The 27,624-nt window shown below is 45.6% G+C and overlaps 1 protein-coding gene across 1 annotated transcript in view; it reads right to left on the bottom strand.

Annotated features, from left to right (window-relative positions):
• Positions 1–27,624, bottom strand: part of VAT1L (vesicle amine transport 1 like) — a 138,873-nt gene that overhangs the window by 49,515 nt on the left and 61,734 nt on the right. The window contains exons 5-7 of the mRNA XM_036070070.2: positions 19,801–19,904; positions 17,384–17,439; positions 13,659–13,853 (exon numbers count right to left, since the gene is read on the bottom strand). Of these exons, the coding sequence (XP_035925963.1) occupies positions 13,659–13,853; positions 17,384–17,439; positions 19,801–19,904 (355 nt within the window). The remainder of the gene's footprint in view (positions 1–13,658; positions 13,854–17,383; positions 17,440–19,800; positions 19,905–27,624) is intronic.

Genomic DNA, 27,624 nt, shown 5'->3' on the forward strand with positions numbered 1-27,624 from the left:
CATGGCCACGAGCGTGGCTTCAGGAGAGAGCCCACTTGAGAGTTGAGTTTTGGTGTTAGCACTTTTGTCTGTACAACCTTGTCCAAGCCACTCACCCCTCTCAGTGTCATCTGCACAGTGGGGAAGTAACAGTTCCTTAGAGCACTCAGGGTTGCTGTGAGTCTAGACGAGCCTGTGCATGCAAAATGCCCAGGACAGTGCCTGGCTCAGCGTAAATGTCAAACTGGATCCACCATCATTACTTTGTCACTCGCCCAGGGCTCTGCAGACAGCTGCTCACTTGGAGTTTATTAAATGACTAACCAGAGCATGGTACGTTCCTGGCATCACCGCCCAAAACAAGCTAACGGCTTAGTAATCAGAGTCTAGATGGTTGGAGGATCAGAGGATCCAAACACCAGCATGTGTTTATCATTTGGGCTGCTTAGAGCTTCTGTTCCAGAAAGCAGCTCCCACAGATGCCTTTGGAAGTAAGTAAAAGCAAAAGGCAAGAAGCAACAGTAAAGCCTGTTCGCGCCATGGTGGTGGCAAATCATGGGGGAGCCAGCCCTGGGAGGGTGAATTATAGGAGACAGAAAGACAAGGCCACACCCTACCCATCCCTGCCTAGATGGGAACAGAGCTGACTTTTACAGGGTGCTAGGACAAGCCCCACAGCCTGGCCCCGCACCGTCTATGACGTTTTCACAACAACCCCATTGGGGAGGTACTGCTATTATCCCCATTTCACAGATGAAGGGGAGCCTAGGGAAGTGAAGTCAGGTGCCCTTCTCAAGGACTCACGTCTATCACCAATGGAAGGAGGACTTGGCCCATTTCTGGAGCTTGTTCTTTTAACCCTTATGCAAAAATTTGTCTCTTCAGCCCTTTACAGTTCACAAAACATTTTTCCATTCTGAGTGTATGTGACTCACCATCTGTTGTGTATTGAATTCAGGCCCTCACTGAAAATTCATGTGTTGAAGTCTTAACCCCCAGGACCTCAGCATGTGACTGTATTTGGAAAGAGGGTCTTTGCAGATGTAATTAGTTAAGATGTGGTCACCTGGAGTAGGGTGAGCCTTATTCCAATGACTGCCATCCTTATAAGAAGGGGAGATTTGGAGACAGACACCCACACAGTGAGCACCCCATGTGAACACAAAGACAGCCATGGGCCAATGTGTCTACAAGCCAAGGAACGCCAAAGATGACAGAGAACCCCCAGAAGGGGCCAACCCCACCGACACCTTGATCTGGGACTTCTGGCCTCCAGAACTGTGAGACAATACATTTCTGCTGTCTTAAGCCATTCAGCCTGTGGTCCTTGGTTATGGCAGCCCATTTTCAGTGGAGGAAAGAGATGCTCAGGGAGGAGAACGCCTACAGCAGGTGAAGTGTAGGCAACATCCACAGCACGCCTACCTGCCGGGATGCAACCTTCCCTTATGCATTCTCTGATTTAAACGTGTACTCTAGTGTTCAAACGATCTTGGTCTGCCGCACAGTTACCATCCATATCTGCTTCTAGTGAATAGGTCAGAATCCATGATTAACACATCAGTACAGATACCTCGGAAAATATCTGAAAACGGTCCTTCTGGTCTCACCTTGCAAATGAGACCTATAAAGTGATTGCTCCATCGACTTGGAAAGCAAACAGAAGCAACCAGGCATTTCTAGCCTTGGAAGTAGCAGAATTTTGTCTGGGTCTTTTAAAAACACAGCCAAGAGCAGCCTGCTTTGACTCTGTCCCTGGCTCACAAGAATCTCCGGTTTTGTGATGTATTTTCAGCCAAACGATAGGCATGAAGGCAAAAGCGATCATTTTCTTCATCACAGAAATGTGTTCATTGCTGAGCTCCCAGAAGGAGCGCTTAGCTGTGAATAAACCTAATCCAGCAACATGCTGTGGTGTCTGATGGAGACAAAATTGTCTGGTTAGAGCCTGGATGGCTAGACGCTACCCCGGGCTGATGGACACGCCTGCCTGGAGGCCCTGGAAATCTTCTGCGCGGCACACCCTGTGTCCTCCTTGCTTGGTCTCTTGCCTGAGAGTCCCTGGCCCCAAAGAGCTCAACTCTGGGGGGGATACATCAGCATTGCACTGCAAGAGTAATAGCTAGCAGGCACTTAATATCTGTCAGGCATGAGGTCATTTAATTCCTCCAATTAAAAACTGCTGGAACATACCATTATTTTCTCCGTTTATCTCTTTTTTTTCTTTTCTCCATTTTTCATAGGTAACTGTCCATGAACATGTTGATGAAGGAGGCAAGCCCAGGGGACCCAAAATCAGGGGTTCCTCTCTTGGGGTTGGGGGTCATGGCAAGACTGTGGGATGTTGGGGATGCTCTTGCAGAAGAGCTTATACCATCCTTAATTCTTGAAAGGGGAGCAGGAATTTCACAGGACAAGGATGAGGGAAGGGCATGCTAGGCAGAAATAACAGAGAACAGCATGAAGACCAGCAAGGAGGCAACAGAGACCCAGGTTCTTGAAGAACCGCAACGGTCCAGTTGGCCAGAGTGAGGATGGCACAGTTGGGCACTGGTGGGAGCTTGTACCTGCTCCGTTTCCTCCCCGTGCTCTCAAGGTCTGGCCCCTGGCCTTCCCATCACTTCCTGCTCAGCAGATGCGCCTTTTCCCTGTGCTTGGATGTGCCAGCCTCCTTCTCTCTCTCCACCTTCCAGCCTGGGCCTGGGCTGTAGCACGCGCCTCAGTCACCCCTCCAGCTCGCTTCCTGTGGGTTTTACATCCTGCTTATGTAACCATCTGGCTGCTCCCTCAGTGCAGACCCACATCTTCCCACTACAGGTTCGTTTTCAGAGCCCAGCTCTGGATTTGCTGAATAGATGAGGTCTTAATTCCCAAATTACTGCTGTAACGCACCCCCCTCCCCGCAAACTCAGTAGCTTAACACAACGCAAATTTATTCTCTTACACTTCTTACAGGTCAGAAGCCTGAAATGGGTCTCTGCTTTAAAATCAACATGTCTACAGGAGTGGTTCCTTATTCAGCCCACTGCAGATGGATGAGCTAGGCAGAGCTGTGTCTCAATTTGCTGATCTGTTGGGTAGCTCAGAGCAGGGTTGAGGGCAGGTGCATGGCACGGCTTGCGGACAGGATGGTGTTGGTATGTTTGAGCTGCAGAAAACACAGGTGACCGGGGCATGCAGGGACACTGTGCGTGGAAACTGAGAATGTGTGTGTGTGTCCATGTGGGGTGGGAGTGATTGTGTTGAACTGAAAAATCTAGGATTGTCCTTGAGAGAAAGGGGGACACGCGGCAAAGGAAGAATGAAGCTTAGGAACACAAAGCAAACATAGCAGTCACTCCTGGGGACTAGGCTTCCTCATCTGGAAACTCGCGGAAGGGACCAAGATACATGGATGGTTTCACAAGGCCATGCAGTGAGGATACTCTAAGGACTGAGGCCGGGGATCTGGACTTCCCAAGCTGTACCTCCTCCCATCTTCTCTTATCCCAACTCTACACAACCCTTCTCTTCATCCCGCCCCACAATATAACAGCCTTATTGAGATACGATTTGCATACCATACTGCATAATGCATTATAATGCATATAATGTGTATAATGCAATGGTCTTTAGTATAGTCACAGACTTGTGCAACCACCAGTAATTTTAGAACATTTTCATCCCTCTGAACAGAAGCACCATACCTCTTAGTGGTCCTTTTCATTCCCCCCACCCCAAACCCCCTCAGGCCTAGGCAACCACTAGTCTACTTTCTAAACAGCCCTGCCCTGGAGCTTGCTCCTCCTGGCTATTTTCAGGGCTTTTTTTTTTTTTTTTAAAGATTTTATTTATTTATTTGACAGAGAGAGAGAGACACAGCGAGAGAGGAAACACAAGCAGGGGGAGTGGGAGAGGGAGAAGCAGGCTTCCCGCGGAGCAGAGAGCCTGATGTGGGGCTCGATCCCAGGACCCTGGGACCATGACCTGAGCCGAAGGCAGATGCTTAACAACTGAGCCACCCAGGCGCCCCTATTTTCAGGGCTTTTGTTCTACTCAGCGCTGAATGGGAGGCTTATGCTGGCTGTCAGCCTGTCTTACCCACGTGTTCCCTTCCTGACCCTCTGCCTTGAGGCTTCTGCCCTCCTCATCCTACTGAGAGGGCTTTCTGAAAGGTCAGCGTGACCCGGGGCCAAATCCAAAGGCTTTTCCTCTATGTGCTTCCCGACTTGTCAGCAGCTGCTGACATTAAGGACCTGTCAGACGGCCAGGGTGGTCCCCGTGCCATCGCCCTGTCTGTGGACGCCTCGTCCTCTGCCTGCTCTTGTGAAGGCTGGGGGATGCTGGGGTTCTGGCCTCAGCCTCTTCCCTTGGCCACGGAGAAGTGGCACACACTCGAGACCCGATCTGTCTTGCTGTGCCGGGGTGGCCACATACCAGCTGTGTGACCTGGGGCACCTTCATCACGAACCCCATTTCCTTACTTGTGCCACGGAGATAGTAACAGACAGTACCCCCTACTCGAGGTCATTGTGGGGATGCAGTGAGTTAATCAACGGAAGGTGCTTGGCACATAGAGACACGCTACACCAGGTGTTTGCCAATGAGATTATTTTGCTTATTCTTTTATTCAGTGAGTTTATTCATTGCCATTTTCTCAATAACTTTTCTGCATCAGACTTCCCTGGGCTTCAAATTTTCATTAAATTCAATAGAATCAGGAGACTGGGGCAAGTGTAGCTTCCCGAAAGCCTCACATCTGTGACCTGGAGGATGGGGAAAATAGTAGCTGGGTGTTAGGGCTGTTGGGCAGTCTAAATGATTTAATACATGCAGAACACGTAGAACAATGCCCAGCACACAGTGAATCCTCTGGAAATGGTGGCAGTAGCAGTGGTAGTAGTAAAAGTACCAGTCATTACCCTCCTCTCTCATCTCCCTGTGATTGGGGGTTTGAATTGTGGACATCTCCACCTGCATGTTCTACCATCACCCTCAAACCAAACTCAGAACTAAGCTCATCGGATTTTTTCACGGCAGCGTCTACCACTGGTGAATAAAATGGTATTTGCCAGCACCCCACTCCTGGTCTCCCAGGTTACAAGACCATTGATCATCTCCGACTCTTGGTTCTCTTTTGTCTTTTGTTTCCATTTTCCATTCTTTCCAATGACCCCGACTTGCTTATTCTCTCCCATTCCACTGCCCCCACTTTTGTCTGGGGCTCACCTACCCATGTCTCAAAATCTGCAGTGACCTCCTGGCCAGACCAGCTGCCCCCAGTCCGTCCTCCAAACCAATGAGCCCATGATACAACACACATTGTCTGCTTTGGGGTGATGTCCTTAAAATACCCTCCCTACCCCCAACCATGCCTCAGAAGGAGCCTCTAAATCTTTAAAGAAGGTCCATGCCAGCCAGTTGCCATCTGCCATAATTAAGTGGGACTTTTCCATGGTTTCTCCTTGAGTCTTTGCCTCCTTAGCTTGGCTTTGGACAACTGTGTCCGATGCCCGGCTTCATCTTCTATTAACTTCCCAGTCTGGTGTTGGAGTCTGAAGCCTGCCATTTCTTGACACTGACAATCACACCCCCCACCTGGCCTTGTGTCTTGGGTCATTCCACACTCTGTCACTGGTTTCAACATTAATCTGTCTCTCATCAAGTCACCCTCTTGCTCCAGGATAGGTAAGTGTCCCTATCAAGCTCAGCATTGTATTATTTTTTCTTCATTGATTCTTTTAGGCAGACCTATCTCTGTATAGGTTTTGTGATGGCATAGGATGAAAGACACACATGTAATTAAACCACGACTATTAACATGAAGGGAAAAATGCAGGGGAAATATAATGAGGGATTAGGGGCACTTAAATAAGTGACTGCATTTGGATAGCAAGCTTCACTACAGTCAAGGCAAAGAGAGACATACAAGGAAGGGCATAATTAACATAATTTGCTAAAAGGTAATCATGCCAGATTGCTAGGGAGGCAAATTTTTTCCTACTTTCAAACAGAAGGATGACATCATCTCCTAGATCAGCTCCAGCAGGGTTTCTACAATGAAAGGCACGTTCTTCTATCTCTGCAGGGTCTAATATGGTAACCACCAGCCGCAGGTAACTATTGACCACTTGAAATGTGCCTAGTACCCCTAAGGAACTGAATCTCTAATTTGACTTAATTAATTTACATTTAAATAGCCACATGTGGCTAGTGGTTCCATATTAGAGAGTGCAAACATAGACAATTCTGTAAATAATGTTGTAAAATGCTACCGGCAGTACCTTTAACAGAAGATTTTAAAACTGCCAAGATCTCTGTGTCACCCTATATGAGCTGGCTGGGGCCGCCATAACACAATACCGTAGACTGGTGGCTTAAACAACAGGAATTTACTTTCTCACCATTCTGGAGGCTGGGAGTCCCAGAGGAGGATGCCAGCAGGGTTGGTTATATTCTGGGGCCTCTCTCCTGCCCCTGCAGATGGCAGGTCCTGACACGGTCTCTCTGCAATCCCTGGTGTCGCTCTGTCCTAATCTCCTCCTCTTAGAAGGACTCCAGTCAGACGGATGAGGGCCCACCCCAAGGCCTCATTTTAACTTAATTCATTCTCCAAAGGCCCTGTCTTTAAATACAATCCCATTCTGAAGTACTGAGCATTAGGGCTTCCACATATGAATTTGAGGGGCTGAGTAATTCAGCTCATAACAGAGTCCTCCCCGTGCTATGAAATGGCAGATGGGCAAAGGCATTTATAATCAGAGGCTACAGCTATATAGTCCAGGTGTATCATTACTAGTGTCATTACTAGTGTCACACCTGGGACGGGGATGGGCTTCCGGGAACTGAAAGGGTCAGATGGTGCCATGTTCCTTAGGCCACGCTCTCTAAGAGCAATCACCTCACCTAGAACGTCAACTCCTCTTTCTCTGCTTGGCAGTGAAGGCCTCCAGGATGTGACTCCATTGACCAATCCAACCTTACTTCCTTTCCTCCTTAGCCAACCACCTCTGCTGTGTTTTGCTCAGACCTCTCAACCCTGCCTACCCCATACTCCTGCTTCTGAGATTTTGTCACTGTCCCTCCTGCTTGGAATGCCTTCCTTGTTTTGTAATCCCAAAGTCATCCAAAGAATTTGTATCTTTCCGATCTCAACTAAGCCCCTCCTCGTTCTTGGAGCCACTTGTGAGCATTCATTCTCTTTTTTATTTTTATTTTTTTATTAACATAATGTATTATTTGTTTCAGGGGTACAGGTCTGTGATTCATCAGTCTTACACAATTCACAGCGCTCACCATAGTACATACCCTCCCCAATGTCCATCACCCAGCCACCCCATCCCTTCTACCCCCCTCCCCTCCAGCAACCCTCCTTTATGTCCTGAGATTAAGAGTCTCTTATGGTTTGTCTCCCTCTCTGGTTTAGTCTTGTTTCATTTTTCTCTCCCTTCTCCTATGATCCTCCATCTTGTTTCTCAAAATCCTCATATCAGTGAGATCATATGATACTTATCTTTCTCTGATTGACTTATTTCCCTTAGCATAATACCCTCTGGTTCCATCCACATGGTTGCAAATGGCAAGATTTCATTTTTTGATGGCTGCATAATATTCCATTGTGTGTGTGTGTGTGTGTGTGTGTGTGTGTGTGTGTGTCTATATATATATATATACATACACACCACATCTTCTTTATCCATTCATCTGTTGATGGACATCTAGGCTCTTTCCATAGTTTGGCTATTGTGGACATTGCTGCTATAAACATTGGGGTGCACGTACCCCTTCGGATCACTACACTTGTATCTTTGGGGTAAATACCCAGTAGTGCAATTGCTGGGTTGTAGGGTAGCTCTATTTTCAACATTTTGAGGAACTTCCATACTGTTTTCCAGAGTGGCTGCACCAGCTTGCATTCCCACCAACAGTGTAGGAGGGTTCCCCTTTCTCTGCATCCTCGCCAACAATTTTAGCCATTCTGACTGGTGTGAGGTGGTATCTCATTGAGGTTTTCATTTGGATTTCCCTGATGCCAAGTGATGTTGAGCACTTTCTCATGTGTCTGTTGGCCATTTGGATGTCTTCTTTGCAGAAATGTCTGTTCATGTCTTCTGCACATTTCTAGATTGGATTAGTTGTTCTTTGGGTGTTGAGTTTGATAAGTTCTTTATAGATTTTGGATACTAGCCCTTTATCTGATATTTGCAAATCATTTGCAAATATCTTCTCCCATTCTGTTGGTTGTCTTTTGGTTTTGTTGACTGTTTCCTTTGCTGTGCAAAAGCTTTTTATCTTGATGAAGTCCCATTAGATTCTTAATTAACATTATTCTCTCTAGTTTTCAAATCCAGTTGCACTTGAAAACAGTACCCCATGACTGACACCTCGGTTTTGTGTCAGAAACTAAATCATAAACGTAAGGGTCAGGGAATCCTAAAATAGTACTCGCACATAGTAGGTCTCAGTAATGTCACTGCTGCTTGGTTGACAAATACAAGTATGTTTCATTCCTTTCCCATCTCTGAACTGTTTGGAGAGATGAGCTTTTTTCTAACTTAATGTACAGCTGCATCTTTAATATCTGGAGGCAAACCTGAAGCTGGAGCATATCTCTGCTTCGTGTATTAAACTTACAATAAAGTCAAAGACAGATGGCTAAAAAGAAACACTAAATCGTTTCTGAAATTATTAAATCTTCTAGTCTGAGGGCTCAGAGAGCCCAAGAAAATTTTCTTTTAATCCCTATGGGCTCTATATTCCATCGATGAGGTTACAGAGCTGGCCTGAAAAGCAATTTTGTGAAATCATTTACCAAAAGGGAGGGGAAAAAAATCATTACAGTCATCCCTCTGAGGTTCGCAAGTAATAAGCATACTCTATTCTCCTCGAGCCCAGAAGAGCCACGTGGGCTTGATAAATAACTGAGTTTGGCCCAACTGCAGTTCTAAACAGATGTCTGTAAATATTGTAGAAAAGATCCCCCAGAAAGTTGGTGGGTGTTACTGATGAGTGGCTGTGGACGTTTTTGTTGGCAAACAGGCAACGGCTGTCTCTCTCCCCCCTCTGTGGATGACTAGCCTGCCATAGGAACGTATAATCCCTTTGTTTTCCTACAGACTATCTTAACCAATATGGCTTCTTTTAAAGCAGTGTTTCTCAATTTGTGGAGGTTTTGCCCCTCCTCCCGGGGACATTTGACCACGTCTAGTGATATTTTTTTATTGTCATGGCTGGCAGTGGGTGGCGCTACTGGTGTCTAGTGGGCAGAGACCAGAGATGCTACTAATCCTACAAAGCATAGGGCCACCCCCACCCCCAGCAAAGGATGATTTGGCCAAAATGTCAATTGGGCCCAGGTTGTCTTTAAGTAATAATACCTAGTTTTAGTATGTCTTGTTCATTCATTTATTCATCATTCAACACATATTTATTATTGAACACAGAGAATACCCAGGTAGTCCTATTTCTGTGTATTGCTGGATTCATCAGTTCACTCTTGTAATGAGTGTTTATTGAGCATCGACTCCAGGCCAGGCACTGGGGTCTTGAACGGCACAGTCGGGGGTCTTTCCTCATCTGGGGTTTACTTCATAGTAGAAGGGAGACAAGAGTCTCGACAAGCCAACAGATGAACAAGAGCATTTCAACCAGTGATAAATACAATGGAGATTGGTCGAACAGAGTAAAAAGAGCCACCTGGGTGGGTGGCTGTGTAGGAAGGACCCTTCAGGAGGGGCTTACGGAAGGTCTCTCTATTTAGGTCACATTGAAGCTGAGATATGAATGGGTGGAAGGAAGCAGCTCTGTGAAAATCTGGAGGAGGAGTATTCAAAATACCTCTGTTCCCAAAGGCTTGGGTAGTTTCAGGACCAGGGACACGCAGGCCACTGCGACTCGGATGGAGGAGGCGAAGTGGACAGCGAGAAGATGATGAGAGGGGCAGGAGTTATGACCAGACAAAGCTGTACAGTCCAGGAAAGAATTCAGACTGCAGATCAGGTGTAGTGGGAAGTCACAGCGGGATTTTAAGCAGGGTGGACACGGTCTGGGTTAGGGAGTGATAAGGGTGATAGTGATAAGGTGATAAGTGATAAGGCCCAAGGGTGGGCTGCTGGATGCAGAATGCCCTGCACTGGGGCAAGATGGAAGTGAGGGGCCAGTCAGGAGCTCATGCAGGAGGGAGACCAGCTTAGACCACAGTGCCATGAGTGGAAAGGAGAGCAAGTGGGTGAATTGGGGAAGTATTTGGAATAAAGTACCCGGACTTGCGTGGATAGGATCCCTGACTCAGTCCACCACGACTGCCAGCCTGAGCTTCCCGCCTCTGGTCAGTGTGGGTCCTGAGAACCTGTGCTCTGCATCCTCGCAGAACCCATCCTGACTTACTCCCACATGCATGGGGCTCCACTGTCCCCCACTGCCTTACATGAGCAGACCCTCCCTAATGAGCGCTGAGCTCAGGTTAGCCCCCCCTCCCATTCCCAAGTCAGGTCAAGAGCTTCCTTGAATATCAGACTTCTGCAGCTGGAGCCTGGGACCCAGTCTCACAATTTTTGTTTCTTCCCTACTGGATCATACCCTTGGGGTCCCAATGTGGGACCTCCTGACCATGACCTGCTAGCAGCCTCCCATGGGACTTAGACTAAACTCCAGATTTCTATCTGGGCCCTGCTCACCTACTCCGGTACTCCTTTTTTAAAAATTTTTAAATTTAAATTCAATTTAATTAACATATACTGTATTACTAGTTTCAGTGGTAGAATTCAGTGACTCATCAGTTTCATACAACACCCAGTGCTCATTACTTCATGAGCCCTCTTTAATGCCCATCACCCAGTTACCCTTTCCCCCCACCAACCTCCCCTTCAGCAACCCTCAGTTTGTTCCCTATAGTGAAGAGTCTCTTATAGTTTGCCTCCTTCTCTGTTTTCCTCTCATTTTATTTTTCCTTCCCTTCCCCTGTTCACCTGTTTTGTTTCTTAAATTCCACGAGTGAAATCATATATTTATCTTTCTCTGACTGATTTCACTTAGCATAATACCTTCTAGTTCCATCCACATCATTGCAAATAGCAAGATTTCATTCTTTTTGATGGCTGAATAATATTCCTGTGTGTGTGTGTGTGTGTGTGTGTGTGTGTACACACACACACACACATATGCCACATCTTCTTTATCCATTCATCTGTCAATGGACATCTGGGCTCTTTCCTAGTTTGGCTATTATGGGCATTGCTGCTATAAACATTGGGGTGCAGGTGCCCCTTCAAATCACTATGTTTGTATCCTTTGGATAAATACCATTCCCACATTTGCTCATACCAGCCTGTGGAAAGGGGCCACATAAGCCTTGTCCTTTTACTCTTGAGGGTCTCTCTGCCTTGGAGGCACTTTTTTGTAGCTTTCAGCCTCTTTCATGTCCCAGCTTGAATGATAACTAACCTTTCTTGTCTGAAGTCACTGTACCGAATGCATTTTCAATGAGTGCGATACCACCCCCCAAAGGGATAAAAATTGGTTCTTGGAGGATGAAAAAAATCTTACTCTTTTAATCTGTAAAGCACAGATATACATGTAGGACATAAACAGAAGGATAGCTAGCTAGATGATAGGTAGGTAGCTGAATTGATAGAGAGATAGATGGTATACCTATGGTATTAAAATATCATAGAGGGGATTCATCAGAAAAAGAAGTCTAAAAAGTCTCCTGTGAGGGGCAGATAATAAGGAAAAAGAGGTTGAAAACCACTGGTGTGTGAAAACTCTTCCCGCTCCACTTACTTCCAACATATACCCTCATTTAATTCCTTTCAGGAACTTATGACAATTTGCAAATACCCTGCTGATTTCTGTTCACTGTCCAGTATTTTCTGCCCCTCCCTCCATCCCTCTAAATGTAAGCTACATGAAACCCAGGTATTTTGGCTGTCTGTTCACCACTGTGTCCCCAGCATCTGCACAGTGCTGAGCACATAGTAATTATTCAATACCTATTTGTGACCAAGAAATGATTTCAAATACGAGAATAAGGACCCACGGGGTCAACTGGACCCCTCCTGGATTTCAACTCTCACTTAAATGCTTCCCTTTTAAACCCTGAGTTTAAGTATAAGCCCCCTTCTTTGTCCCATAGTCAAGTTAATCTCTTAGCCCTGGTCTTGACTACCCCCAGTTCTCTCTCCTCTCTGACCACTGAGAACCAGGAACCATGCAGTCCAGCCCTTCTCTATGCCACTGAGATACCACAGTGAATACCATCCGTATGTCTGACTCAGTAAATTAAAAACATTTTCAAGGAATGTATAACAGTAGGCTAGCCATCTTGGAGATTACACAGCAGAAGGAATGCATGATTATCTGATTTAACAAGAAACCGAATCACACTGAACGTCTGCAAAAGAAAAAAAGACTGGAAGGACACAAGCCAAAATGTTGGCAATGTTATCTCTGAAATGTGCACTTGCAGTTTATTTTCTCCTTACGCTTCTGTTCTTAATTTAGGACTTTCCTACGATAAGCATGTATTTCTTTTATCAGAAGACACAAGGGTTTTGGTGGCTCGGTATTTTTTTAAGACCATTCATGATACTGCAGTATCAAAGAGGCAGGTACAGGTACACTCCTGGTCCATTCACCCAAGACCAGTTTTACTCGATTACATGGGGACCCCCACAAAGCTTTTTTTAGGGCAACTTCTGTGCTTAGGGGAGCCACTGGATTTTGGCCAACTTAGTTCATTAGGCAAATAGCACCAGCTTTATTGTCAGGACAATACCTACTATCTGTATCACAGAACATTATGTTTGTTAGCTTTTCCAAGGATGTCTGTGACTCCCCAAAGTACAAAAAAATTCTTGTAAGGCACTCACCCATGCAAAATGCAAAAGCCAAACAAACAAAACACGTTCCTACATATTTTAAGATATTTCTCGGGGGGCTTCATGGCTGCCTGAAGCCAACGGCCTGACCTACGAAGATTTCTTAGTGAAATGTCAACCTAGGTTATACCTCTTTATTTTCTCTGCATAGGTAGCTACGAAGACTGGCTACCCAAATGTCCAGAACTTCCCTGATCCTGGAGGATTTTCTAGACCCTGCCTCCTCCTAGCACGTCCCACCTGCCCCAGTGCAGCCAGTTCATGCTTCAGTATCCCGAAAGGTTACATTATGGAGTCTAGATTTTTTTCATGATCAAGGAACGCTTTCAAATCCTAGAACTTTTGGCAGATCAGTTAACAAACACACTCAGTCCAATACTAGACCCGACAATTCGTTCATAATTACAGTGCCCATTGTGACCGCTAACAGCAGTGAGTTTAGCATACAAAACATTTCAGCTCTGAGCCACTGTCTGCCCCAGCCTTGATGTCATCTACTCACGAGGTGATGATATAAATGATGCTGCAGCAAAATTCATGCCCTCTGAGAACCCAGGTGGACCGTCCACACCCGTGAACACTTGGTGGCCTATCTGAGAAGGGCTCATAGTGGTAGGTTGAGGCACATGGTTTGAGAACCACTACGGAACTTAGAGTATTTCTTACATCCAAAGCCCAAACTCTAGGACAATGACTTTTAGGACCCTCATTTAAAACGAACAAACCTGGAGAATAATCTTTGAATAAAAGATTGTATCTGGCTGCCCAAATCTCCCTGGGCTAAAAAGAGATTATTTGCTGGGGGAAAAACATCATTCTTACCTCTTCCAGGGCCCAAAGGGAGTCTACCACGGGCTTAATCTTCTTGTGGTTGTAGAGCCCAATGAGTTTGTCCACCACTCCTCGAATGAGGCCTGCACGGCCCTGTTTGAAGAGCAGATTTAAAAGGGAAAATCCCGCGATGACTTTGTTCTCTTCGTAGAGCTTGATGGGGTTCACCTTCTCGACCTGCCACCACTGGAAGGAGAGAAGGTGTCTGTTACAAGGAACCAAAGCCAGCCATGTTCACAGCATCGTGTGCAGAGAATAGGGCTGCAGTGGGATGGATTCCAACTGGCCAAGGGGTGGTCCTTATTGGGGTACTTTTTAAGGCAGCTATTTAGCCAGGCAGTGCTGTGAGTGCACGGTGATGCTTGTGAGAAGAGCACGGGGTCTAGGTGGGAGAGAGAAACAAACTTCCTGAAAACAGCTATTGGGCCACATGTCATCGGAACATTGAGGCACAGGGTTAGGACTGTCGGCTCTGGAGCTGAATCCTGCTACCACTTGTGCTCCCTGTTCTTCTGTGTGCTTCATATCCCTGGGCTACAGAGAGTGGCAGGGTACTTCCTCTCAGGCTTCTGAAGAGTTTAGCTTATGAATGGTGGGGAAGGAGAGGGGTGGCAGAGAAGCCCAGCAAGTGTGGTAGGGACTCAGTGGGATGGTGACCCAGCCACAAGAGCAGCTGCCCTAGGGGGAATGATGGTACAGCTGGAGAGGTGGGTAGGAATCCACCAGAGAAAGAGTGAGGGAACATAATTCAGGCAGAAAGCACAGCATGATGGAGCGTGAAGCCACAGTGTTGGGACGAAGCCAGCGGTTCCTATCTGAGGGACAGTGGGTAATGTCTGGGGGTGTTTTTGTGGTGGTGACTGGAGGGGAGGGGAAGCTATTGGCATCTAGTGGATAGAAGCCAGGGGTGCTGGTGAACATCCCACAGTGCACTGGGCAACCCCTCATGACAAAGAGTTATCCAGCCCCAAATGCCAATAGCGCTAAAGTCCTAGATGGAACACACACACAAGTGGCAAATGTGGCTATTTCCAGCCTCTCATCCCCCACTTCAGACATGAAAATAAGTAAATAATCCACTAATGGTTATCCAACTGTTTTGTTCTGATTTACCTGCATTTTCTTTGGTGCTGGTCAGAATTTAGAAATGCCAAGTTCCAGTTTCTAAGGGCTCTAAGGAGAAGTGGTGAATCGTTTAAAAGAGAAGGCAGAGAGGAATGTGATGGGCACTTAGGGACATTAATAATATTTATGTTATTGGGGTGTTTATTTACATCCTGCCTCTTCCCTGAATTGTGGGAGCTCACGAAAGCTCACAAAAGATTTTGATATATATTTTTTAAGTGGGACAATCATATTGTTAGGAAAATAAGTGTGAGAAAGGTAAGTCAAAAAAAGGGATAAGGTTCATGCACGAAATTCTTTACTAATGTACATCCCCTGAGGGCCTGGAGGCCAGCTCGAGGAGAGACATATATTTGGCCATGGGCTGGCTTCCCACAAACACAAAGTAGAGAAATGATTAATGACTTGTTTCATGGTGCATCTGCAATGTTCAAGTAAATGTTTGTGAATGAATGCTTGCTAAATCTGCAATTCCTGCAGCTATGGTTAAGGGAGTTCTAGAGCCAAATGCCTGGTTTTGAATCCCAGTTCTGCCACTTACTAGCTGTGCAACTTTAGGCAAGTCACCTAACTTCTCTGTGCTAAGTTTCCCTACTGTATCTCATGGGGTCAATCATGAGGAACAAATGTGTTAATATATACAAAGTTCTTAGAACAGTGTCTGACCTGGAGTAGGTTTTCTATAAATATAAAGTATTTCTGTTATCTTTGATTTAGTGAGGAGGAGCTCTGAATTGAAGTCAGATTGCTCTCTAGTTGTTGACCATTGTTAACCAACGCTATAGTCTAAAAGCCAATGGCGTGTTTGACAAAGAGTGAGTACCAGCTCTGCAAGAGTTTTAAGGTGGAACATAATTAGGATATCTAAGTGAGAAATTCTTGTATATGTCCAAGTATGGCTTTATTTTCTAAGCCTTTCTCCAATATATAGAAGAAAATTCCTTTCTAGAACCTTCTAGAACAAAGTCATCATTCCACTCCTTGGCATGCCCTATCTTCATTTTGCTTCTCACTGACCAACTAATATTGGACCTGACCTCTGAAAGGAAATAGTCTTTGTTCTTGACCTCCAACTATGTAGCATTCTTTTAATCGGCACCCCTGTTTCAGGCAGGAGAATCTCAACCTCCATCCTGGCCATGTTTTTATGAGTGCCTTCACTGAACCTGCGCACACTGCAGTTATTTCATTAACACTGTGTGTTCTGACTGTGCGTTTAGGGGAGAAAAGGAAAACACTCCTTACAACTGCATGTAATTTGGGATCAATTTGGTTACCCACAGCAGGCTGTCAGCATCACGTTAATTACAGCCATGGCAACAAAACAGCTGCGAGTGGCACAAAGCCTGTGTTCATGGGACTTGCTCCAGACAGCATCCTTCATTACACTCCATTCTTGCTCCCTTACAGCAGTGATCCTTGACCTAAACTCGGAAGTTCAAAGGCAAAGACAGGTCCTTTAATTCTACTGTCACAGGGCAGGGAGTACGAATCATTCCAGAATCAGGGAATGTTTGGGGGTGAAGCCTTGTGCAGCTGCAATGTTGGCACTTAGGGGACATATGAATACCCCATAGTGCCACACTTAGAATGATTTCTATGGCTTTCCCTGGCCACCCTATTCCAGATGCCTCCACCCCATCCTGCATCCTGTTTTGAATCCCTTTCAGAGTTCTTATGACCATTTACAATAATCATCTTATTAATATGTTTTACTTCTTTCAGTTTGTCTCCCTCATTAGAATGTGAGAGTCATAAAGGGCTAATATGTGCCCATCTCATTCACTGCAATGCCCTGGTGACTTGCACACATGGCAGGTGCTCAGACGGTGCTCACAAAGTGAGTGAACCAATCAATGATGCGCTGGCTGCTTAGGAGGCTCAGGAGAGGAGATAAGAGCAAGCTCTTGTGAGAAGCAGCAATTCTCTGTTGGGAGGCAGGGGTAAAAACTGAAGTTCAAGTCCAAATTAGCTTAATTCTAGCAAGTGTTGCTCTAGGTGGCAATATAGATCGGAGTAGGTTGGAATGCCCAGGGATGTGGTTTCTTAATCGCAAAGTAACCACTACATTCAGAGCATGATTATTTAAGCTACAGGTTCAGAGATTTGCCTGTGTCTAAAATCACCCAGGGGGCTCACTACAATTGTGGGATCCCATTTGGATCTCCAACTCAGTAGAATGGAGATACAGAGAAATCTTAAGGACCCCCAGAGACCTGGTCAGAAACCAACTCACAGTTGGTTTCTCCATAAAGCAAATAAAATTCACTTAATGCCAAGTTTATTTTTTACCAATGAATGATTAAAAACACAAAAACTTAAGCAATCTCTGTTGAAATCAAAATAAAGCTTTCTTGAGTTTCTCAGATGCTCCCACCTCTCTGCTTCATTTAGACAAAGCAGCGAAAGTTAATACAGAGTCTTGTCCATGTGACGTGACCAGGGTGGGAACACAGGGTTTATTGAAAATGAATGATGCAGATGAAGGACAAACAAGGTTTAGGTTATTAGGTCAATGTCTTTAGATAGAAGAGCTCACAACATGCAAATCACGCACTACCATAGTACATTTGACATGTACGGATACTTACTGATTTTGCAAAGCTAAAGAAGCTCTTGGTCTCTCCAGTCACCATGTTGGATGAACCTGCAAATGGAGGATTCCCAAGTCAAGCTATTGCTAATGAAAACCAACATCTCTTGCTACACACAGAAGAATGGCAGTTGTTTGGTCCAGAACTGTCAAGAGCTTGAAAAAACTTTAATGCAGCCTTAGAAAAATGAGGGAAATGAAGGGAGTGGGTGGCATTAAGTTGACTTAATTTTAGCCAAGTGTCACTGGATCAAAGAGAAAGTAGTATTTCTCAAGGTGACCATGTCATTACTTTGGAAAATTGGGCATGTAGCAAAAATGTGATTTAGACCCACTTTCTAATAAAATGATAAGTTGCTTGAAATGTCTTATTGGTTCCATTCTTCAAGACTGGGAAATGAAGTCCTATATGAGCCTAACTCATGATTTGAATTTGATTCCTTAAGTGAAGGGCTTGGGGCTCTGGTGGGCTGGGCACTTAAGTTGCAGGGAGAGATAGGACTGAGCTAGAATTTAGATGGATGGAAAAATGGGGTACAGAAGAGCAGGTGAGAGTGAATATAGATTCAGGACCCCAGGAAGTGGTGTGATCAATGTACTAGCTCCAAAGAAATCTGAGCAGAGAGGACAAAACCACTTGAGAAATATGGTGTGAGAAACTGAGCTTTGTTAAAGGGAACAAGCAATATTCAGAGGGAAGATGGGAGATGGTGTTAGGAAGATTTCCTAAGATGCTCTTACAGAAAGAAAAGACCCCTTTGTGTGGTTCTTGGGGATGCAGAGGGGATGAGAGCTCTTAACAGATCAGATGCCATATTGGTGCCTTTTCAACAACTTTCCTGCCTTGTCCCCAAAGATTGGGAATAAGTCCTTCTCAGAGAACCATTATTTAATGAAAAAGCAATGTATATTTGGAACTTCATTATTTGGTCTGGGTAGACTAGTAGCCAGTTAGTTAATCACTGGTCTGCTTTTATGGGGTGACTACCACCAAGCATTGTGGTACCAGGCTTTGGTTACTTTGTAATCAGTGTAATCAGTTAGATCCTTGTGAGATGATAAAATTGTATTCTGCCAAGTGACATCATGGAACTAGAGCAAAAATAGAACTGGTGAATAAGTAAGAAAGAATAAATTGTCCATCAACATTTGACTCACATGTTAGTCATATCCAATATCCCCACATTGAGCACCGACGCTAACAGCTTCTTTTATCAATAATAGTAATAATTAAAGAATTATGCATCTACTTGCAAAGACTTTCAGCTATGTGGTCACTATTGAAAATACCAGAACACTCCAGCAATGGGAAGCTTATTCCCTCTCTTTCTGTCATAATCATGATGATAAAAAGATGCTTAAATATTTATACCTCTCAAATATCTCTTTTATAAGCTTCTCAGTGACTAGCAGGGAAATGAATACTTTTTCCTGAGTCATACAGAGCTAAGGCTCAATTTTCTATTGGACCTATAGGAGACAGAAGTGCCAAAAATCTCAAACATTGGATAATCCCAGTATCCTTTGGCTTTGGAGTATGATACCTGGCTTCTCAGGTAGGCTTTCTTTGGCTTTGTAGAGACTAATGTTTAAATCAGTTTATAATCATGTAACAGAAGAGAGGAAGAAGAGGGGGAGGTGGCTCTGGGGTCTCATTCTGCTGGAGAAAATCTCCCAGATATTGTTGATAAATCCCCTCAAACTGAAAAGCATATCAGGGGCTGCAAAAGCATAGGTGTGCTCCAACCATTCAGGGTTTCTTTGTGATCAGGATATACAGGAGTAGTTTAGAATAGGAAGGAGTTGTAATTTGCAACTTCATCTCCAGTAGGGAAGAATCTCCCTTAAAACTGCCATATTTTAGCCACCCCTCCCATCCTACTGTGGGTCCTTCATTCCTTCATTTTTTGAATTTCCTTTGAAGCCATTAATATTTCCCACCTGTGCCACCTTCTGTGGGTCAAGTTAATGACTACACTGTCTTGACCTTCCTTTACCCCTTTTGGAGTGAGAAGCATTCATAGGGATAATAGGGCAGTAGGTAGATGTGTTACTTTTATAATTGAAAATAACTAATGGCAATAGTAATATTATGGAAAATACTTAAAAAGCCCTCCCAGAGTGCCTGAGTGGCTTAGTCGGTTGAGCGTCCAACTCTTGGTTTTGGCTCAGGTCATGTTCTCACGGGTTGTGAGTTCAAGCTCTGAGATGGGTTCCACGCCCAGTGGGGAGTCTGCTTGAAGATTCTCTCCCTCTGTCCCCCCTCCAAAATAAATAAATAAATCTTTAAAAAAAATTAAGCCGTCCCAATCTCATTACCCCAACGTATCAACACATTTTATTCATCAGAGCTTTTGTAAGCATGCGTGCAGTGCTCCCTGTTTCAGACCATACCCTCTTGTCTTCAGCACTTACCATATAAAATATAGGTTCCCAGTGGTTTGAGAAGGCTGAGACCTTTTCCAGTGTTATCCCCACAGAGGCAATCCAAAACAATGTCCACTCCTTCAGGAGAGATTCTAAATGGTGTGAAGACAAAGTAAGATACTGTCACCTGTTAGGGACCAAACTTTTGATCGCTCTCCCTTCCTGTGTCATGTTGTTTACTCCTAGAATCAGAAAGAGCTAGAGCTCCGGGAGTAGCCATAAATAGGCCAGGAGGCCAGGAGGTGGATTTACCTTTCTGGGTTCCACTCAAGAACTTCACAGAGCTGGAGGCAGCTAAAAGTCTGGCTGGTGGCTGATATCAGGAGCCAGCCTGGGTTAGGAGAGTGAGCGTGGACATCCCGCTCATTGAATGAATACATTTGAATTTGTATCTAGCCACCTCTTGCAACTTCTCTGAGCCTTAGCTTTCTCCTTCATAAAGTGGAACAAGCATGTTTCTTTGTGCTGGGGATGAAATGAGATGTCAAATGCTTGACCCATTGCCAGCCACACAACCATCACTCCAAAGTCAGTCACTCAACAGTTCCTATCTGTGGAGCTTGAGCTATGGGCTAGGCTCTGTCCGAGGTGCTGGAAAGAGAGATGGGGGAACAAAACCAACATGTTCCTGTCTTCATGGGGTTTCCAGTCTAGCAGGGATTAGCTTTTCTCCCCTTCTCCCTCTCTCCTCAGTGAAGCACATTAATTTAACTCACAAACTTGTATTCATCCAATCTCTAGGTTCAATCTAAAATGGAATCTTTGAGGAAGAAGGTTAAATAGACAGGATCTCAGGGCACCTGGTTGGTTCAATTGGTTAAGCAGCTGACTCTTGGTTTTGGCTCAGGTCCTGATCTCAGGGTCCTAGGGTCAAGCCCCATATCAGGCTCCATGCTCAGTGGGAAGCCTGCTTGAGGATTATCTCTCTCCCTCTCTCTCTGCCCCTCACCCCCATTCTCTTTCTCTCTCTCTCTCTCAAATAAATAAATCTTAAAAAAAAAAGAGAGAGAGGATCTTCCTGTAGAGTAGAAGGCTCCAGAGTAGAGAGAATCCATATTTGTACTGTATTAAGCAGACGAAACATTTTTTGATCCCTTCTTCCATTAATTTATTTATACATTCATTGATTCACTCACTCACTCATGCATTTAGCAAACATCTGCTGGGCTTCCACTGTTAGAAGATACTATGCTTGCGGGAGGGAGCTTTAAACAGGAAGGCTCTGGGGATTGTAGGGAAGATATTCATGCCCCCAGGGCTCCCAATTATGGCTAGGCCTTGCTCTGCTCAGACAAGAATGGCATTTCTTCAGATTTGTGAGTTTGCAGGATTATCTTGTCTTAGCACACAGCTCAGTATTTCTTCCTCCACCTTCATCCCCAAACAAAGTTCAGGCATTGCAGCTCATGTCAACAGCTGGATCCTGTTTTCATAAGTAGGAAATTGCATGTGCATCTCTAGGGTTCAGACACTAAGTCAACTGCCCCATGCCCGAGGACAGCCAAGTTGTGACTTTCAAAAGCTGAGTCATGACCTTCAAAAGCCTTCGAGTCAAGTCCAAACTCCAGTCATTACAAAGACTCATCAAAAATTATCAGCTTAGCTTTTACCTAATAGAATGCTTATCTGTAAGGGTATGTCTGTTCAAGTCCCACCTATAAATTCAGAACTAGGGAATTAGGCCAGTGGATCTAAAACTTAAGTGTGCATCAGAATCTGGGGTGGGAGGGGCACTCATTAAAACAGATTGCAATTTGCCCTCCTTCACCCTCTTCTCCTAGCTTCTGATTCAGTTGGTTTGGGGTGGGCCCAAAGATGTGCGTTTCTAACAGGTTCTTAGGAGATACTGATGCTGCTGATTCTGGATCCACACTTTGGTCTAAGCCAGCTACTCGGGAGCCAAACTGGCTATTTTTTTTTATCAATAATTAATTTGTTCATTAAATATTTGGCCCTGGCACTGCACTAGGCACTGGAGATGCAGGTGTAAGCCCAAACAGATTTGATTTCTCCCCTTTTAGAACTTCTGTTAGGTAGATGTTAACCTATAATTACACAAATAAAAATTAAATTGAAATTGAATGGCATCTAGTGCCACAAGACCGTATCAATCTAGAGTTTGCCCAGTCAGGTCTGCCAGAGAATGCATCCCTGGGAAAATGCAAAGTGGAGAAGTTATCTAGGTAAAGAGTGGCAGGAATAATGTTCCAGGTGGGGGGGAACAGCATATGCAAAGGTCCTGTGGTGGGAGAAAGCCTGTGAGCAGGAAGACTGGGAAGCAGCCAGTAAAGAAAATGTAAAGAGGTGAGGCCTGAGAGGCAGTTGGGAGTTGGAATACACAGACTCCATTGGTGGGCTCTGGGTTGATGCCTCACACCTGGTGATCAGGTCTCCACCTTGCATCATGGGTTGGATAGCTGTGCTCCTGTCTTCCTCACTTCTACCAAGTGTGTTCACTCCTGTGGAAGTAGGACCCCACTCTGCTTCTATGACCAGCCCTCCTGGGCCACCAGGTCTTCCCTGCAAACTCCATTTCCCCAGGACCTCTTTCCTTTACTGCAAGATGCCTACCTGTGCTCAGGAGCAGCCTCCCAAATGCTGGGCTGTGCACACCTTTGGGGGTACCTCTGAAGGACCTGTCCAGACCCAAATGCTCACATCTTGCCTAATGTTCCTCACATCTGTATTCTGTGAGTGCACATTTCCTCCCATAAACTACCAGTCACACCTCTTTGTATTAATTAGCTGCCCCATCTAGGCCTGTTGCTCTGTCCTCTGGTTCTGCAGAAATGCAAGGCAGCCCACAGCAAGGGGTGACCTATAAGCTACTGCCCACTTCCTCATCCTTACTTGCCACTAACTGCTTGGGGCATTCTGACCTTGTAGCAGTTCCTAAAACGTTCCTACCTCAGGACCTTCGCGTATGCTATAATCTCTGCCAGAACAGCCTTTCCCCAGTTCTCCTTAGAGCTCATCTTTCAGGTCTTACTCACATGTGAACTCCCCAGAAATGCTGTAACTAACCACCCGACCTGGAGTGGCAGCCCCAAATTATCTCTACTTTAGCATCTGTACTAAAGACACTTTTCAGTTCGTCATGGGCTGGAATTATTCTATTGTCTCTTCCACCAAAATGTAAGCCCCATGAGACAGGGACCATGTTTGTGCTGTCTGTTTTATCCTCAATCCTCCTTATCCTGCAGGACACAGTGTTAGTTCTCAACAAATATTGATTGATTGTATGAATAGATGATTAAATAAATGATGAGTGAATGAATGCAGGACAAAGAAGAGAACATTTTAAGACTGGTATTCCACACTTCTATATGTGCGCTTCCTTCAAAGGAAACTCACATTTTCTGAGCTCTGCTGTATCCCGGGCATTTCAGAAGTAATCTTCATGACAAGTCTGAGACAGGCATTTTAACTCCACTTTTTTGAGGAAGAAATGGAGGTTCTCAGATGCAGCACCTTGCCCAAGCTTATGTAACTGGTACACCTAGAATTCAAACCTCGGTCCAGTTTAACTCCAGAGCAATGGCCTTGCCACCATTCTGAATGTAAGATCTAATAAATGTTCCAATCAGTCTAACTACGGAAGCATTGTTTGAGCAAGCAGCTCTGGGAAGCAGTCAATTTAATTTATTCTTTGAAAATTCTGTTTTAAATGCTGTCTTTAAAAATAAATATAGATATATCCAGAGTTAGACCACGTTACTCCAAACAGATAGGCCAGGAGGTTTCTATTTTAAAGCTGCTTTTTTCTGTCTTAGATTATAGGAGAGGCCCAAGGTCAGGGTCCTACACATTTGTCCCAAATTTCCAGCCACTAGACAACCACTCACTGAGTGCTTACTTCATGCTGGACAGTGTGTGTGCTGAACTGGGGGTACGCAGATGAGGGCTCGGGTTCTTCCCTGTCATCCAGGAGCTCATGGATACTAGGGAAGACAGACTAAATGGACAGCCCAGGCAGTCACCACAGGTCCAGTGGAGCCACTTGGGGCAGTGGAAGAGGATCCTTCTGTTAGTGATGAGCAAGAATTGGCTGGGTGATGAAGGAAAGGCATTTTGCAGAAGACACTGTGACAGGTTGGCCCAGGGCAGTCAGCACCAAATAGGCCCAAGGAAGAGGCTTTGGGGCACCAACCATGGTAATGAGAGACTCTGTCTGGACACTGTCTCCTTCCAGAAGACCCAAGTATGTCTGCCACAACGGACAACTAACATGGAGTGTAGGGCAGGCATGGGAATATGAATTTCACCTCAGTATTGAGCATTTAGTTTGCCACCTACTTGCTGTGTGACCTCAGGTGAGTTACTTAGCCTATTAGTGTCTCAGTGTCCCCACCTGTGGAAGGGAATGATGGTGATAACTCCCATCCTAAGCTTCTCTGTGAAGCTTGGATGAGTTGATGCACATGGAATATAGGGCCTGGCGCATGGTAACTTCTGGGTCCGTGGTAGCTTTTTTTATTATTTTTTTCAGAGTGGGCCAACTGAAAGAGAATTCTTTTAGTTTGGGAAAAGAGTATAAAGGAAAGATTGCAAAACTTCAACAACCCAACCATTAACCCCAGCAACCTTCAGGGTGGGTGGAACCAGGCAACATACCCTAGGGCCCACTACAGGGAATGAGGAACCTTGAACCATCACATCCAGAAACCAAGTAAGGGCCCCAGAAGCAGGGCAGGGTTTCCTATAGTGAGCTGTGGCCAGCCCTGATGACCACCACTACCACCACTAGGCACGCAGGGTCCCAGCGGGGGCTGAGCAAAGCTGGGAGCTGCTCCCTGGGCTTCTTGCTGGAGGGAGATGCTGCAGATCTCCTGTGTTCTTCTCTCCCCACACCTCTCTTGGCGTTGAGATAGCTGAGTCATGTAAGGCACGGTTTGCACATGCACTGGGGTCACATCAGCCACAAACTCCTGCCTCTTGCTGTCACTGTGTCCTTTTGAAGGTCAGTGGTGGGGTGGGGGTGGAGGGTGAGAACAAGATGGATACCGAGCAGAGGGTGACGTCATTCCCCCTGCCCTGAGGGTAAGGATGCTTGGGTTGTTTCTGTCAAATCTTTAAGCAGTTGGGGCGCCTGGGTGGCTCAGTCGTTAAGCGTCTGCCTTCGGCTCAGGTCATGGTCCCAGGGTCCTGGGATCGAGCCCCACATCGGGCTCCCTGCTCAGCGGAGAGCCTGCTTCTCCCTCTCCCTCTGCCTGCTGCTCACCCTGCTTGTGCTCTCTCTCTCTCACTCTCTCTCTCTGTGTCAAATAAATAAATAAAAAATCTTTAAAAAAAAATCTTTAAGCAGTTGTTACTCCTTTTAAGGCTAGATATGTTCCTTCAGGTGAGTTGCAAAATTGAAAAGGTGCTCCATCCCCCATTCAATCATTAAAAGCCCAACCAGTGAATCAGACAGAATGGGACTCAGTCGGGTCTATTTCCAGTGCTCCAGGCCCCACAAGTAGGCTTGGAACAGGGCTTCCCTTACTCAACCTCACACTGAAAAGCACCTTAGCAGCTCCTTTTAATGAAACAACCATGGAAATCACAAGCACAGCTAGGCAACCCCTCAGAAGCTCAGGGGCCATCCTCATTTCTTAGCACCCCTCCCCCCGCCCCAGTCTCTGGCGGTGTCCGCCTCACCTGCGTGTGTGTAATCATAATTACACAAAAGCAGACAGGGTGAGGGCTTTCTCCTGCTGTCATAAATCTCTGCAGATTCAAAAAGCAAACACAAAGAGCCCCAGCTCAGAGATTCTCTGGGCCAAATTCAGCAGCAAGATATTTTGGAATTGTTGATCTGAGGTTTTCGTGCCTGTCCTTCCTCGGTTCCCAACCCCTTGCCCCTTTATTGTGAATGCACCTCTTTGCTTCCCACCCACACAGATCAGTGAAGAATTTCTCCTGAGCAGTGGTAGGTCCAACAGGGCCATTACTGGGAGAGAAGCCCTTGACTTTGCCAAGAAATGTATCCCCCTTTATTGTCACTTTCATCTCCAGGTGGATCCTTGGTTCTCCACTCAGTGCTTCTCTTTCTGAATTCCCCTTTCTCTGAGAACTCATCTGTGCCATAGCTTTAACCATTCGCCCCCGAGCTCGTGACGGAGGGATGAGGCCCTTTCAGGGTGCCCAGCACAGTGCCTGGTGCACAGCAGGTTTCTCCCAGAGGGTCCAGCACAGTGTCCGGTGCACAGAAGGCTGAGTGCAGTCCCTGCCACATAGTAGGCTTCTCCCAGAGGGCTGAGCACAGTACCCAGTGCACAAGAGGCTTTTCACAGGGTGCTGAGCACAGTGCCTGGCACATGGTAGGCTTCCTAGTAAATGTGTACAATTACTTAGCAATACCACCGCTAGGAATCCATTCTTTTTTTTTTTTTTTTAAGATTTTATTTATTTATTTGACAGAGAGACAGAGCACAAACGGGGAGCAGGAGAGGGAGAAGCAGGCTCCCGCTGAGCAGGGAGCCCGATGCAGGGCTCGATCCCAGGACCCTGGGATCATGTCCTGAGCCAAAGGCAGATGCTTAACGACTGAGCCATCCAGGCACCCCTAGGAATCCATTCTCGATCACATTCTGTGCTCTCTCTAGGTGATTAGACTCTCCTTGATTTCTACCATCTCCATTTCTTTATCTGTAAAATGAGGAACTTTCCCCTGGCAGGATTGTCTGAGGGGCACCACCGTGGTCCAATCATACGGGTCAGCAGAGGGAGAGGAGACCAGCAGAGCCTGGGGCTATGATCCACCTTGTCTGCACCCGCTCACCTGGCTGGGATTCGCTCCCCACCTCCCGCTACCTACTGAAATGCTTTCCTTCCATCAACCTCCCTGCTGGGGACTGCCCACTTTGGTGCTCTCTGTCTCTCTCTCTCTCTCTCTTTCTCTTTCTCTCCTCTTTACTTTTGAAGTCCTTATAGTGAGATGCACATGCTCAAAGCTTCTAATTCTTCTACTTGATTTCAAGCATAGTCAGACAGAGAAGGGGCAAGGGATGTAAAGGTGAGATCTCTATTACAACTATTTCCCCCCATTCCCTTTACAACGCCTGGCTGAAGGCTGAGAAAGCGGTCAAAAGAAGCTTACCAATTGACTGGCTTACAAAAGAATTTGCATCTCAAGAAATTTTATGTTATTATTTTTCCCCTCATGTATCACCACAGAACACTGTAACAAACAAAATCCGTGGTCAGAAACCAAAGAGAAATCACTCTACATTGCACTCCTATTGCATATTAGTGGTTGGATTTTTTTTCCCACTTTCTTTTCATTTTTTGTCTTCATGCGCCAAGAATTTATACAAAGCTGTGATCACAGTGTAGCTAGAATTTGGCATTCTGCTTTTTTTCCACTCAATATGCCACTGTGGATATTTTTTCATTTTGTGACAGAATCTTCATAATTATCTTTTTTTTTTACGGGCTGCATAATACTCAAGCGTGTGGGTGTAGCATAATGCACTGAACTGTTTCCCTGCTGTTGATAACGGAGGCTGGTTCTGAAATCTCACTATTACAGACAATGCTATAATTCACCCTGTTGGTATACGTTGAGCACCTACCCTGAGGCAGAAGCAGTGCTTGGCTCTGCGACAGGCACTGAGCACCTGTTGCTTGTATCTTCTTCTGGATTCTTTGCTGAGGGTATGGTTGGTGGGACAGAGGGCATGAACCCATCTCTGGCTTCCTAGTCATTTTTGATAGAATCGTAGGGTCTCTGCTTAAACACATAAGGAATCCGTGGAAGTCACATTTGAAAGAAGCTGGTGTTGAGGCAGGTCTCAGATGCTGTCTCTTTCTGCTCTTCTTCTTTTTTTT

This window comes from Halichoerus grypus, chromosome 15 (genome assembly GCF_964656455.1).
Source record: "Halichoerus grypus chromosome 15, mHalGry1.hap1.1, whole genome shotgun sequence".
NCBI classification, from domain to species: Eukaryota; Metazoa; Chordata; class Mammalia; order Carnivora; family Phocidae; genus Halichoerus; species Halichoerus grypus.